Source organism: Jaculus jaculus, chromosome 1, assembly GCF_020740685.1.
Source record: "Jaculus jaculus isolate mJacJac1 chromosome 1, mJacJac1.mat.Y.cur, whole genome shotgun sequence".
NCBI classification, from domain to species: Eukaryota; Metazoa; Chordata; class Mammalia; order Rodentia; family Dipodidae; genus Jaculus; species Jaculus jaculus.
The window spans coordinates 273,758,329-273,774,317 of NC_059102.1; the positions used below are offsets into that span (position 1 = coordinate 273,758,329).

The following is a 15,989-nucleotide window of genomic DNA, read 5'->3' on the forward strand; positions in this document are numbered from 1 at the left end:
CAAGACACTGGGGTTGGCAGGGAAGATGGAAAGCAGGAAGAGAAAGATTTGCATTTGGAAGACTGTAGGAACCAAGCACAGAGCAGCTTGGAGCTGATAATAAACCAACTAGTAATATGAATGAACTTGACAGTAGGGATATGACCTTGAGCCAATGGACATAGAAAGAAAGTACAAAAAAGTACATATGAGGGATATTTATAGATAACATTACAACAAGACCACATCAGAGATTAACAAATTGAAGAATCAGTATGACACAGAACATGTTCTCTGAAGCCAGAACTTTTTTCAAAAGCCAGAATGAAGCCATTCATTTGTTAATTTTCAACAATTTATGCATGAAGTAAGCACCTATATAGGAAAGTAGAGTTGGGCAAAAATAAAAACAATGCCAACAATTGAGTAATATATCTAAATAAATGCTTGTAAATGTATATACCTTTAAATGTTATTATAACTTCTACTTTTTTTTTTTTGAGGTAAAGCCTCACTCTAGCCCAGGCTGACCTGGAATTCACGATATAGTCTCAGGGTGGCCTTGAACTCACAGCAATCCTCCTACCTCTGCCTCCCAAGTGCTGGGATTAAAGGCATGCACCACCATGCCTGGCTTTGCCTTTATAACGTCTAGTAACTTAGAAAACAAGAGATTAAACTTAATAAGATTAATATCCATCTTATGAACTTATCAAAAGAATTGAAGGATGACCTAAATGAGTAGGAAGAAGAGCATTATGAAAATATAAGAACAGAATCAATTTAAAAATAAGGCAGTAGTAATGAGTTATAGGCTAAGGTCTGGGTAAGGAGGTAATGACAAAATGGCCTACCATTGGGATGTTTCTCCTTTAAGTTGAAAGTGTGGGTGAGAAGCTGAATGAAGCTTCTGAAGGATGGAGCTTGGGTTTGAAGATTAGTTCCCAGGCTTGCCAAGGAAAAGAGGTGCTGATAGAGCCTCTAGTCTTTTTGGGCTGTGACTCTGAAAAGTTCCATTTCAGGAGTCAGGGTAACCTGAAATAGTTCAGCCCTCCCAGGGACTGAAGCTCAGTTCTGAATGATCTCAACTTTGATTGCATTGAGACCTCTAATGCTTTTAGACTAGCTCTACCAGACTCAAGCTGCAATTCTCTCTGGAGGGAGATAACATTGTCCAGGGCTTTGAATTATATCTATGGTTTCCCCTGTTCAACTGAAATAGCTTGACACCCAGAGATAAGACTATAAGCCAAGAGCAAGAGACAGACAATAGAAGAGACTGAGATCTGTGCATTTGTACTATTACACAAGAATGCAAAACTATGTTTGAAGGTTGTGGGGTTAGAATTTAAAATGTCCCCCACAGACTTGTGCATTTGAATACTTAATCCCCAGCTGGGGGAGTCTGTTTTGGAAGGTTGTGGAACCTTTAGGAGGTGATGCCTTGCTAGAGGAAGTGTGTCACTGGGGGGTTGAGGTGTTATAGCCAGGCCCTACTTGCTTCTCTCTCTTAATTTCTCCTCTTTCTTTCTCTCCTTCCTTCCTTCCTTCTTTCCTCCCTCCCTCCCTCCCTCCCTCCCTCCCTCCCTCCCTCCCTCCCTCCCTCCCTCCCTCCCTCCCTTCCTTCCTTCCTTCCTTCCTTCCTTCTTCTCTCCCTCCCTCCCTGTTTGTTCTTTCTTTCTATCTTCATCATTTTCTTTTTCCTGTCTCTCTCTTCCTTCCCATAGATGTTATGATGGGAGACATGTTTCTTGATCCTGTTATGTTTTCCCCACCATGATGGACTCTACCCTGTGGAACTGCAAGCAAGCCAAAACACAAAACAAAAGAAAACAAAAGACTCTTTTTTCTTCCCTAAGCTGTTTCTGGTGGGATATTTTGTCCCAGCAATAAGAAAGTAACTGACATAAAGGTTGAGGGAATTAGAAGACAAGATTGAGAGTTTTTTTTTTTTTTTTTTTTTCGAGGTAGGGTCTCACTCTAGCCCCAGACTGACCTGGAATTCACTATCGAGTCACAGGGTGGCCTTGAACTCACGGCGATCCTCCTACCTCTGCCTCCCGAGTGCTGGGATTAAAGGCGTGCGCCACCACGCCCGGCAAGATTGAGAGTTTTGAAGAGAACCAGAAGCAATACTAAAATTAAGAATGGAAATGCAATTTAAACCACAGAGCAGACCTCTTTGAAAACAAAGCACTGCATTAGAGCATATGTCAGACAAAAATATCCAGTGTGGGGCTGGAGAGATTGCTTAGTGGTTAAGGAGCTTGCCTGCAAAGCCTAAGGACCCATGATCAACTCTCCAGATTCCATGTAAGCCGACACACAAAGGTGAGGCAGGTGCAAGGTTGCACATGCCCATAAGGTGGCACAAGTGTCTGAAGTTCGATTACAGTGGCTGAGGCCCTGCCATGCCAATTCTCTTTCTCTCTAAAATAATAAAAAAATTCATTGTGAAGCAGGAAGAAATAAAGCATCCAAAACATAGAGACAGCATTAAGAGACCAATGAGAAAAGTTAGCAACGAGGCCCGGAAGCTATATTATATATGACTGGAATCTTAGAGGGAGAGAAAGAAGGTAGGAAAAGCAATTCTGAAATATTAGTGGCTAAGGGTTCTCAATGCACAAATTCCAGAATCACTAGAAACCCCGAGTAGAAAGGAACATATAGAAGGCCACACCTAGGCAAACCATAATAAATAACAAAAAGACAACATTTTAAAGATATTGAGACAGGGCTGGAGAGATGGCTTAGTGTTTAAGCGCTTGCCTGTGAAGCCTAAGGACTCCGGTTCGAGGCTCGGTTCCCCAGGTCCCACGTTAGCCAGATGCACAGGGGGGCGCACTCGTCTGGAGTTCGTTTGCAGAGGCTGGAAGCCCTGGCACGCCCATTCTCTCTGTCTCCCTCTATCTGTCTTTCTCTCTGTGTCTGTCGCTCTCAAATAAATAAATAAAAATTAAAAAAAATATGTTGAGACATCTTAAAGACTCATAAGGGCATCTGGAGAGCAGGAAAAGAGTCACTGGAGAAGCGCAGGGATGCTGCACTGACAACTTAGCAGCGGGGACAGGATGTCAAAAGGTGCCTGCTTTCCTCTGACCTGAGAGCCCTCCCTTTCCTTTGGAATTTACAAGCTCCTCCTGCGTCTTCTGTTCCTGAAGCACATCATGTGTAATCAATAGGTCACATGTAGGATGGTGGGTTGGTCAGATTTCCATTGCTATGGCAACACATCTGAAGTAAACCACTTAAGGGAGGAAGAATTTATTTTGGTTACACAGTTTCAGAGGTTTCAGGCCATGGTTATTTGGCATTGTATTTCTGGGTCTGTGGTGAGGCACAGCATCATGGCAGAGAGGGCATTGTGGAACAGAGCTACTTATTTCATGGGAGCTGGGAAATAGAGAAAGGAGCAGAAGGGTCCAGGGGCAAACTATAAACTTTAGGTACTCCCTCAATGATCTGCTTCTTCTAAACACGATCCATCTTTAACAGGCTATTTAGCTACGAATTCTTTAATGGATTAATCCACTGGTGAATTAGAACATTTATGGTCCAATCATCTCACAGGAGACCATCAGCTGGCAACCAAGCCCTTAATGTGTGAGGCTTTGGAGGAAAATTTCAGATTCAAACCATAACAGATGGGACAAAAGGATCAAATGGAAAGAGAAGAAGGCTGAGGCTGAGGCTGGAAACCCATGGAATGACTAGAGGAGGAGAGAAGGAAGGAGGAAGGGAGAGAGGCAGAGGGAGAGAGGGAAGGAAAGACAGACAGACAGACAGAGAGAGAGAGAGAGAGAGAGAGAGAGAGAATATGAATAAGTGATTCTGGGACACTAAGAAGTAGAGAGCTCAAAGACTATTCAGCCTATAGTAAAAATCCTACAAAGAAGCAATCCAAGAAGTCAAGGACTGAAGTGGTTTCATGGAGAGGCTGCTGAGGTTTGATGGAAGGAATGATGGAGAAAAAGTCAGGCAAAGAATATTGAAGCATGAGTGGGAGGTGAACATGTAGAGCCAGAGGATGGGGACAATTTGTGGGAATTTTTTTTTTTTTTTTTTAAATTTATTTATTTGAGAGCGACAGACACAGAGAGAAAGACAGATAGAGGAAGACAGAGAGAATGGGCGCACCAGGGCTTCCAGCCTCTGCAAACGAACTCCAGACGCGTGCGCCCCCTTGTGCATCTGGCTAACGTGGGACCTGGGGAACCAAGCCTCGAACCGAGGTCCTTAGGCTTCACAGGCAAGTGCTTAACCGCTAAGCCATCTCTCCAGCCCTTGTGGGAATTTTTAATAATGAAGGAAGGAAAAGATTGAAGGAGACTGTTCTTTTTAAAAATGGGTGATTCTTGTGCTGGGAGATGGCTCAGTGGATACAATGCTTGATGCACAAGCATAAGTATCTGAGTTTGAATCCTGAGAACCCATGTAAAAATGCAAAGATGCTGTGGTGGGCATCTGTAATCCCAGCATGCCTATGGTGAGAAAGGAGGTGGAGATAGGAGAATTTCCTGGAAGCTTTTGGGCCAGCTAGTCTAGAGAATACAGTGGTGATCACTGAAAGATCCTGCCTCAAGAAAGATGGAAAGTGAGGACTGATATCTGAGGTTGTCATCTGACCTCCACATATGCTCTGTGGCACATGTGCGCTCATTCATGCATGCACACACACTCACAAGTGGTGATTCTTGAGGGTAAGAACATCTTATGGGCCTGTGAGAAGAACTGAAGCTACACCAGACAGAGGGAAATAGATGGCACCAATGGTATAAGGGATGGAGCAAGTCTTTTGATGAAAAAGCAGGCAAGTCTTCAATCCTCCCCATCACCAACATCTTCACCTCCTGAGCATATCTGCTGTCAGCAGGCTTTCCTGAGCTAGTGTTTTCAGAATAGGCGAATGCATTATTCTAAGAATGGTCTGTGGAAATCTTTCTGAGGAAGACGATTGATTGTACTTTGTGCTAAGCTCAGGGGATACACAGTTTGTCTCCAAATAGATGACTAGGATATGGCCCCTCCCATCTAGTCCAAAGTCAGCAAAGCACACATGAAGGTACTTGCTGTCTATCCAGTAGCAGTGGGGACATGGGAAGGGGACAGTGCTCACATCATAGTTACTTGAGCTGAGAGGAAAAGAAAGGAAATATACATTCTTTCAACTAAAAGTTCCAGCAAGAAGGCCAGGCATGGTGGCACATACCTTTAATCCCAGCACTTGGGAGGCAGAGGTAGAAGGATTGCCATGAATTCAAGGTCAACTTGAACTAGAACAAGACCCTACCCTGAATTAAAAAAAGAAAAAAAGTTCCAGCAAGAGATTGAGTAAAGGAAGGGTGGGGGAGGGTTAATCAAAATCTAAGAGAGTATGAATAAGTTATATGGGAACCTACTTTTTTGGACAATGGCACACTCAGAAGCTATAGATTGTTGCTAGAAAATTTTCAGTGCCAGGGATGGGATACCTTCCAGTGAGTTGTTGGCCAGGGATGTCCCTGATGCCTCCAAAACATTACAGGCCATTTCCGAGACTCTTGGTTACCCACCAGGAATAGATGGTAAGACCCTATTGCTGAAGGCTCCACATGCTTGGGCTGCAAAGTCACTGAGAAATCCTGCTGCAGCTGAGCTGAAAACATCCTCTGTGTAGATCAGCTGACAGAAAGCTAGAAAAAGCCATGCTGCATGCAGCTCCATGGGAGAGAGAGAGATCATAAGTGGAGATAAACAACAGTGGACACTAAAAGCCTTAAGTTGGGCCAGCCAGCCAAATGAGCCAATGGATGCAATAGTGGTACATGTGTCATGGGGGAAACCAACCTCTAATTGTAATGGGGGAAACCACCCTCTAATTGGACTGGAGGCCTGCTCTACAGGAGGGAATACATGCCTGGTACTGAAAACCTATGATGGGGGATGTCATAAGCCCTAGGGGTGTAACGTGTGCTGGTGTCTGGCTAAATGCATATATTATGCTCACCAAACTGCCTGGTTAGCACTTCTCTTAATGTTCATACCCATATATTAATGCCAATATCACTTTTGGCTAAAGAAGCTTCTCTTTTCAGATGGCAGTGACCTCTGGGATGACTCATAAGGCACCATTGTGCTGAGAAGGGACAGAGGAGTGCTCAGCACTGAAACAACTCTATAATATATTTCAAGGCTCAGGGTCCATTGTGGAAGAAGTGGCAGAAAGAATGAAAGAGCCAAAGGAAGGGTAGGACTTCTTACAATGCACTCTTCTAGACACAAAATGGACTGGATATCTATGAGCTCACAGTGTCTGGCACTACCTACACAAAACTCTTCATAATAGGAGGAAAAGATGATGACATAAAAATGAAAGAGAGATTGATGGCAAGGTGGAGGGGACATGAAGGAGAGTGGAGTTGTGAAGGGGAAAGTGGGATGGGAGGAATTACCATGATTTAGTATTTATAATTATTGAAATTGTCAATGAAAAAAAGTTCCAGCAGATTCCAGCTAGAGTCTATAATGATGTCAGTGGGCATAATTTGAGGCTAGCTGTGGTCCATATGGTCTGTCTTCTGATGATGTCTGAAACATGATCTTTTAAAGGTAAGTTTTGGAAGCCAAATTGTGCTTAGATTGTTCTGAACTTTTTCTAAATAAGAAATAATCGTTGTGGGGCTGGTAAGACATTACTGGACGTGTCCTGGGTGGACCATGGGTGGAGTTAATCTCTATGGCCCTCATGGATGGGGAGGTGGGGGCATCAAAATATGTGATCAGGTCAAGTACTAACCCAGCCTGCATACAGTCAGCGCTTACCAGTGCTGAGCCTGGACCTTCTACCTTTTGCTCCACCACAAAATCCCAACATGGTTAGTCAGTTTTCTGAAGGGGAAATCTGCTCAGTCAGTTTTTTGGCTACAGTGGCTGTCCTTCTGCCTCTTGGGAAGGAGCAGCAGAGGCAGGTTACCTGCTTGTTGGTTATTGGTTGTGATTTCTCCTTCACAGGGACCTGCTTGGATCTTTTTATCTTCCGTTTCATCTCATCTTCTTCTTTTTGTTGCTCAAGTTCCTGCTGTAGCTTCTTTTCCTGCATCTCTTTAGCCAGCCTTTCCAGCTCCCTTCATCAAAGAAAGACAACAGAGTTCAGGGTTCTGTCCCAGCTGCCACAGGGCCTGCCAAAAGGAAGAACCCTAGACAGAGTTTTCTTGGAAGAAAAGAAAGAAGAAAACAATGGAAAGGAAGAAGGGAGCCACAGCTCTCATTGAAAGGCCATTCAACAAATCCCTGATTAATTATATGCAAATAGGAGAAAATTTCAATCCATATGATTTTCTAGGCAAGAGCTCTACCACTCTCCTCAGCACAGTAATCTGTATTCCTATTCCCATCTCCTTACATACATGAGAATAACTAAGGTTGGCTCCTTGACAGACAACTTTCAAAGATTGCTGTAGTATTATTATAGACATGGCCCACCCTTCCACACTATCACATGTGGTGCTCAGACATTAGGGAATAGTGTTTTGAATAGCAGGAGTTACCATGGCTGCCTTAGAGTCATGATGCTGGCTCTGAAAGCCCTATTTCTCTCCTTCTCTCTTTCTTTCCTGTTGTGCTACGCATTCAGCCATTCCTGACTCTGTTGTTGAAAGAAGAGAGGTACCACATATGAAGACTGCCAGGATAGCACTTCTGAAAATATCTAATCCCCAGATTCTTGAACTGTGGGTCACAACCCTGTATGGGTTGTACAACTATATGTGGGGGCTATGAAAAATATGATAACAGTGAAAGGCTTCTTTTATGAAACTTAAGCCAGCAACTCAACCAACAATTTTAAAAATCAGACTTAATACAAGCCAATCCAAAAATATACATGCTTACAGGTAAAGAATGTCCACAGGAAAGTATTACAAGTCTTTGCTTTCCATAATTAAGCTGTCATGTATCTATAAGAGCAGAAAACTGCAACTGAAGTGCAGCAATTAAAAATTAATTCAAAATCAATCATGTAATGAATCCGAAGTGTTTCCGGCAGTACTCATGTTACATTTTCGGATTTCTCTTCAACTTTAGTTGTGACCACAAAACGTACACACTTTGCACTGTGCATGGTGCCACACATGCAGTGCCAAAAACACTGCCTGAAACATATCAATTCAGATTTGAGAGTATTGCATGTTATAAGTGGCAAAGTTTTCTGCTTTTATAGAAACATAATAGCTTTAACAGGAAAACAAAGACTTGTAATATTTTCCTATGGTCATTCATTCCTTCATATGTTAGTATCAAATTAGTATATTGTTGGACTGTATTGTGTTAGAATGTTTGAATTTTTTTGAGGCCAGTCCAACAGATTGCCTTTTTTATGCAAGAATGAGTGAATGAGTGTGTGTGAGACAGAGAAAAAGAGCAAGAGTGAGAGAGGGAATTGGCACATCAGGGCCTCCAGCCACTGTAAACAAACTCTAGATGTGTGCACCCCCTTGTGTGCATGTGCGACCTTGCGTGCTTGTGTCACTGTGCATCTGGCTTATGTGGGACTTAGAGAGGTGAACATGAGTCCTCAGGCTTCACAGGCAAGTGCCTTAACTGCTAAGCCATCTCTCCAGCCCAGAATGTTTGATTTTTAAAAATTGCTGTGAATAGCCAGGTGTGGTACTTCATGCCTACATTCATAGAATTCAGGAGGCTGAGGAAACACGATCACTGTTAGTTCAAGTCCAGCTTATGCTACAGAATAAGTTCCAAATCAACCTGGGTGAGAGTGAGACCCTGCCTCAAAACAACAACAACAACAACAAAAACCCCCTGCTGTTTGAATTGCTGACTTAAGTTTTATAAAAGATCGTTAAATGAATTTTGACTTGGGATTAGGACAGAATTTCTCACAATTTTTGTAAAGGCCTTAAACATCTGACACTTTGTACTATTTATGCAAAGCAGTGTTCTCAGCATTGATTATTATAAAATAAAAGTATTGGTCAACTCCAAAAGCACTAAAGATATTCTGTGCCCTTCAGCATCAAATATTCATCCAAGATTTAACTCTTTATATAAAAATAAAAAAACTAAGCCATCTTATTGATATAGAAATTTATGTTTACAAATGCTGGTGAGGCTGTGGGGAAAGAGGAACCCTTATTACTGTTGGTGGTAGTAAAACAGCCACTATGAAAATAAATAAGTTTTCAAAAATGGAAAAAACAAACAAGTCTGTAATTTGATCCAGTTATATTACACTTGAGCATAAACCCTAAACACTCTACTCTTTATTGTGGAGATACTTGCTCAGCCATGTTTGTTGCTACTCTATTCACAATAGCTAGTTACTACAATCACCCCAGATGTTCATCAGCTGATGAATGGATAATGAAGTTGTGGTGCATATGCACAATGGAGTTCTAGTCAGAGTAAGGGAAAATGAAATCTGAAGAAAATGATTGGTCTTGGAAAAATTATACTAATTGAGTAACCCAGGCTCAGAAGTCCTACCACATTTTCACTCTCATATGATCATTCTAACTTGTAATAGTTTGATTATAACTTGTAGCAAGCACCAGTAGTATTAGGAAGCTAGAATGAGGCTTGGAGAGAGGAGGAGCAGGGAGGAATTAGAGGAGGGGATAGTGTACAGGCAAGTGGAGGGACAGAGTACAGGGTGTGAAAGAGTCTAATTAGGACAGGGTAAAGGGAAGGAAGAGGAGGAGGAGGACACCTAAAACTAACGATGGCATGAATTGTACTATAGAAATTTATTTCTTCATCATAAAAAAATGCTGGTGAAGCTGTGGGGAAAGAGGAACCCTTAGTGCCAAGCATCTAGCACTGGATGAGTCAATTATCATACCTACCAGGGCTCAGGTGTTTTTCATAAAATAAACTCTCTTAAGAGAGAGAGAGAGAGAGAGAGAGAGAGAGAGAGAGAGAGGGAGGGAGGGAGGGAGGGAGGGAGGGAGGGAGGGAGGGAGGGAGGGGGAGGGAGAGAGAGAGGGAGAGGGAGAGGGAGAGTGCGAGGGAGTGGGAGAGGGAGAGGGAGAGGGAGAGGGAGAGGGAGAGGGAGAGGGAGAGGGAAGGAGGGAGTGAGGGAGGGGGAAGAAGGGAGTGAGGGAGGGGGAAAGAAAGCGAGGAAAGAGAGAATAGAGAGAGAAGAAACAAACACAGGCTGTTGCTGGTAAATCCTTGTGCCAGAAATGGGTTAGCCTCCCACAGTGAGCTAGTGGTCAGGGAGGCACATGAGGCTCCCAACACAATGCAGGTCATTGCCAAAGCACTTGTTGCCCACCTGAAGTAGATGACAATATCTATTACTGAAGACAACACAGATTGTGGTTGCAAGACATTGATAAATCAAGCTGGAAATGAGATGGAAGCCATTTCCTAGCTGGCTAGCTGTCATAGTACTGGGAAGTGCTATGCAGACTGCTGGGGGAGAAAAGTCACCATGAGTGTGAACATGCAAGCTACAAAACCAACTAGCCAGGAAAGATGTACAGCAGTGTAATACACAGGCTATGGGGGAAATCAACTGTTCTCTGATTGGATATGAGGCCCACTCAGTGGGAGGAAATTCATGTTTAGTACTGCAAACTAAGTCAGAAGCTTTTGGCTTGGAAGGTTATAGACCCTGGAGAAAGATTCCACTGTTCTTTGGTCAAAGGGAGAAGTTATGCCCATCAAAATGTTTATCCCCTTTGATCAATGCTGCTTTCACTTTTGGTTAGAGAACTTACTTTTTACAGATAGCAGCAAATATCTGGAAAACCCACCAAAATGACAAGAAGAGAAAGCCAAGTACCTAGCACTGGCTGAGTCAATTATCACACCTGCCAGGGCTCAGGAAATATTACAGAGAAAGTGGCGGATTAAATATGAGTTCCACTTGTTAGGTGTGATGGCACATGCCTTTAATACCAACACTCATGAGGCTGAGGTAGGAGGATTGCTATGAGTTTGAGGCCAGCCTGAGATTACATAGTGAATTCCAGGTCAGCCTGGGCTAGAGAAAGATCCTACCTTGAACCCGCACCCCCCCCAAAAAAAGAAAACCACCAACAATTAAAGAGTTCTGCTCTCACTGCTAGCCAGAGAATCTTCTCCATGGAGATGGCAAGAGACACTAAGAAGACTCAAAACTTATCAAAGCAGAAAATAAGAAAGCTCAACATTAAAGGAGTCTTCTAACATACCTGCCAAGGCTCAGGAAACATTGAGTAAGAAGAGGTGGAAAGAATGTTAAGGCCATAGGGTAGGAAGGGGTGCTGTGAAGCATTATATGCCTAACAGGAATTGACTAGGGCATTCATGACCCCACAGTGATGACAGGCACTACCACTGAGGGAGGCCCTCATTAGAATGGGGGTGGGAGAGATGGGACAAAAGAGGATACACCAATTAGAACATGACCAGTTTGCAGATTGTTCATATATTAAAGTTCTCAATAATATAGGAAAAATCTTCATTCATAGTCCACATACCAAATCAAATAAATCACTCTCTGATGATTGGGAAAAATTCTTGCATATTTAATAATTGGTTAAATTATTTATAAATTATGGTTTTAAAATGAATTTCTTTATGATTTATTGATAGTAATTCTTGAGTTGTAGATCTACTTACTTATATACCTCAACATCACATAAAAATTTCTCAGGCAAAAAGGGTTCATAAGAGAAAAAGTGTAAGAAGTCTTGATTTGATTCATCTCTATTCATCTCCAGGAATTTCCATTTGTTCCTGGTTGCCATGGCTGTGGCTCTCTGCCCACTAAAGTTAATTTAGCATCCTTCATGTGCATGGACACATGTGTGTGTATATGGGAGAGAGAGAGAGAGAGAGAGAGAGAGAGGGAGGGAGGGAGATATCGCTGAGCTTTGAGGATCAAATCTGCACCTTAAGGTAAATACATGAAACAGCAACATTGGTTATAAAGAACAGTTTCCTGGGTTATCCCAAATCTGGGATTTCTATGCCTCTGGAAGACCAGGTTGTTCTACAATGGACCACAGAGGAGAAAGAACAAGAGTATACTGTGTGTGTGGAGGTGGGAGTGTCATAAAAGCTCCTTCAGGGTCAGTGGAAGGAGTCTGGAGGTGGAGGAGAGGAGAAAACTGGTTTATATTGTATGAGGACCACAGCGCTCCTTCCTCCAGTGTTGGAAACCCCAGTGAGTAGTTCATCAATAGTGCCCAGTTCTTTGATGCTTAGAGATCTGAGAGCTGCTGTGGAGATGGCAGCCCCAGCTTCCTGGAGTGCTAGGTGGTGGTGTGGAAGGATCTAGCTGTTCCTGGGTGTACTCTAGTGAGGGGAACAGAAGGTGGCTGAGCTTGCTGGCTGTGAGCTAGCTCTGGGTCTCAGGGGAACTATCCAGCCTGAGAATCAGAAGCAGATAGACCTCAGATAGATGGCAGCAGCACTGGAGGCCAATATGTAGGTTTGGAAAGTGGGAAAAATGGCTAATACATCTTATCTATGTCAACAGAGTGGCTCCTGGATCACCAGCTGTAGAAACCTAGGCACAAAAGCTCATAAACTCCACCCAGGGAGGGATATTGGGATAGCTAGGGATCAGAAGCCCCACCCTGGGGCTGGCTAGGACATTAGAGAAAATTTTCTGCTGGTCCCAAATGCCTCCAAGCAGGAAAGAGGAAGGAGTGGGAGACATGCTGAAAGTCCTCAGCAGCTTGTGTACTGGACAAGCCAGATGTTTTCCCACCTTCACAGGCCACCTTCTGTGTCTTGTGTGGCTACTGCTGTCTTCCCAGCAGATGACCCAGAGCTGAGCATGTACCATGCCAGCAATTGCTTTTTACAAGTCCCTCCTCAGGGACCAATTCTGGTGGTCTCTGTTCTGGCCAACTCTTGGTGCTCACCTCTTCTTCCTCTCCCAGAGTGCTCGCTGAACCTCCCGGTCGAATATGGCTTTCTCCTCTGGTGACAGGGCATCATATTCTTCCTCATCCATGTTTTGGAGACGCTCCTTCTCTTTTTGAAGAGCTTCCTGGCGTTTGCGTTCTGTGTGGAAGCAGAGAGCAGGGTAGGTCAGTGTCTTTAGCAGCTTCACTCTCCCTACATAGGCTGTGAAAGTGAGGGGCAGCACATGGGCAGCTGGCTTTCTCATCTCTATCCCATCTCCATCGTGTCAAATTTGAGTTCTGTCTATGGTTAGCTGAACTGTGGTTCTCAAGGATGCTCATGTCCTAATTATTAAAACCAGCAAATGTGTTGCTTTCTATAGCAGGTCAGCTTTTGCGGATGTGATTTAATTACGACTTTGGATTATATGGATGGGGCAGTCTAATCACAGAGGTCCTTAAAAGAGGACAGCGGAGTCAGAGTCTGAGAAGATATGACAATGGAAACAGAGAGAGAGATGCAAAAGAAGAAGCAGAGGTTTTATGGCCAGGGCTACAGGGAAGAGACCATGAGCCAAGGAATACAGGTGGCTTAAATTTTTATGTGGAAACTTAATCCCTGTGGTGAATGTTAAGACGTAGGGTCTTTAGGAGGTGGTTGGCTCATGAGGTGAGGCCCTCATGAATGGGAATAGTGTCCTTACAGAAGAGGCTTGTGGGAGTTGGTTACCCCTGCTACATGGATTATGACCAGAAGATGACTCTTACCGGACAGTGAGTCTGTTTCTTAGATACAGACTCAGCTGAAAGATAACTGAGAAAAGGAAAAGTTGTGATTTTTTTCAAATTGATTATTATGGAAGGACAAGCATTTCAGAAAACCAGGAAGCTGGAGGCTGCAACACTATGAAAGGAGGCCTGCCATTATGCCTGAATTTTGTCTGGTGAGATTGTAAGGAAGCTGGCTTTGAGTTTTGGTCAAAATGAAGACATCCCAGTGTTCTTAGGTATTTTCCTGCCTGGAAATTATCATCTAGATGGCATCAGGAGAATAAAAAGCCCAAGTGAAGGCCAGTAGTGTGGCCTGAGCTGAGGCTTGGCAAAGGCTGCACTCCACTTCCCTGGGACAGTGTTGACAGCCGTCCTCATCCGCCTCCCACCAGACAAGCTTTGTTGGGTCTGACTCTGGCTCAATTAAGAATTTTTTAAATTAAATTAAATTTAATCTTTGTTTTTTTTGAGGCAGGGTCTCACTCTAGCCCAGGGTGACCTGGAATTCACTATGTAGTCTCAGGGTGACCTTGAACTCACAGTGATCCTCCTACTTCTGCCTCTCAAGTGTTGGGATTAAAGGCATGTGCCACCACTCCCAGCTCAATTAAGAGTTTAAGTGACATTTTTATATATTCTTGTATCTATTTTAAGAAAACATTCTTAGATTTTTCTTCTCCCTAGCTCCTTGGGGCTAATGACAGAAAAGGCAAAGATTTTAGACTTGTTATACAGAACTGCTTCTCCTATGAATGTGCAGTATGAGCTTTTTTTTTTGAGATATGATTTTGCTATGTAACACACTTGAACTCTCCAACTTCCTATCTTAGACTTGTGAGTGCTTGGATCACAAGGATGCACCACCATGTTTGGCTGCAGTGTGATCTTGACAAAGACTGGTGCTGACTCTAGGTTTCATTCTCCTCACTTGTAGAATGAGGACAACATTCTTTACAGGGCTACCGAGGATCAAATGACACAAAGTGTTCAAAATGTCTTATGGTGTCAGGTACATAGACTCCTAGAATGTAGAAGTTGTTGTATAAACTTTATTAGCTTTTCTAGTTTCAGGAAATGCACAGTTAGTTTAAACCACACTAGCAAACAAAGTATCCTGAGCCAGTGTGTCCCCATGGTGTGTTTTCTTCAGACCAGTTGTAATTAGACAGAAGTTGACAGGGGTGCAATGTGTTATCCAGAGCAAGAGGAAGGCATCTTCTGTAGGGAGCTGAGTTCAGCCTTCATTACCCTTTTATCATTACTCTCTTATTGGCCACTTCTGTTTCAGGCTCATTATATCAAAGTAGAAATATGAGCCCCTGATCACCTCCCAGGGCAGAGGTTGGGTACCATTGAGATACAAGTGAAAATGTAATTTCAGCCCAGTGGATTATCACATCAAGGAAACAAATTAGAAAGCATAATAGCTTATGGAATGGAATAACCTGTTAGACTTGGGAAGGACAGGGTTAGGAGCCTTGCCTTCTAGTTCCTTTTTGGCCTTCTCCTGGGCTTTCATGACTGTATAATCTTGGGCCATGTTGAGAACATATATGTGCTCACGGCTGCCAATGGCCTTCAGCAGGCAGAGGAGGGCGGCTGGTGCATTCTTAGCGAAGAGCGTGTCCAGGCCATCAAACACCACTCCTCGGTAGCAGTCACTCAGCTGAAAGCAGAAGAGGACAGGATGATTACCATGACTTAAACAGTACTTTTTTCATTTGAGGAAACTTTTCTTTTGTTGATGTTTTTGTGGGGTTCTGCACACCTACTGGACCCCAAAATAAGCAGCAAGAAACCAAGTCCAAGATGCTATCATGAAATAAGAGTTTGCTTTGTAGAATTTATTGACTCCCCCAAGTGTCAAAGAATATTATATATCTAATCAGCCATGAAAGCCAATATTTGTAAAGGATTATTTGCCTTTATAGGATAAAGGAACAAAATGTTAAACTTAGGGTATAGGAAGATGTATGAGGTATATGAGAATATGATGTGAAGGAATTATAGTGTGGTGTGACTCAAAGCACAGCCCAGTGTAGGCATCACTTCTCAAGATCTAGTCCTTACATTGATGACAGGAAAAGTTTGTAACAAAATGCAATTCACTTATATGACTAAGCACACTATTTAGTTTTGCTGGCATTTAATTTTTGCCAGTACACGAGCCATGGGGTGTGTGTGTGTGTAGACAGAGGACAGTCTTGGGGTGTTGCTCCTCTTCCAAAAATTTTTTTTTCAAGGTAGGGTTTCGCTGTAGCCCAGGCTAACCTGGAATTCACTATGTAGTCTCAGGGTGGCCTCTAACTCATGGTGATCCTCCTACCTCTGCCTCCCGAGTGCTGGGATTAAAGGTGTATGCCATCATGTCCGGCTTCTTCCACATTTTTAAACCAG

The 15,989-nt window shown here is 43.1% G+C and overlaps 1 protein-coding gene across 1 annotated transcript in view; it reads right to left on the reverse strand.

Annotated features, from left to right (window-relative positions):
• The window catches only part of Hydin (HYDIN axonemal central pair apparatus protein), a 433,096-nt gene that overhangs the window by 94,507 nt on the left and 322,600 nt on the right, over positions 1-15,989 (reverse strand). The window contains exons 42-44 of the mRNA XM_004659564.2: positions 15,075-15,258; positions 12,840-12,981; positions 6,935-7,085 (exon numbers count right to left, since the gene is read on the reverse strand). Of these exons, the coding sequence (XP_004659621.2) occupies positions 6,935-7,085; positions 12,840-12,981; positions 15,075-15,258 (477 nt within the window). The remainder of the gene's footprint in view (positions 1-6,934; positions 7,086-12,839; positions 12,982-15,074; positions 15,259-15,989) is intronic.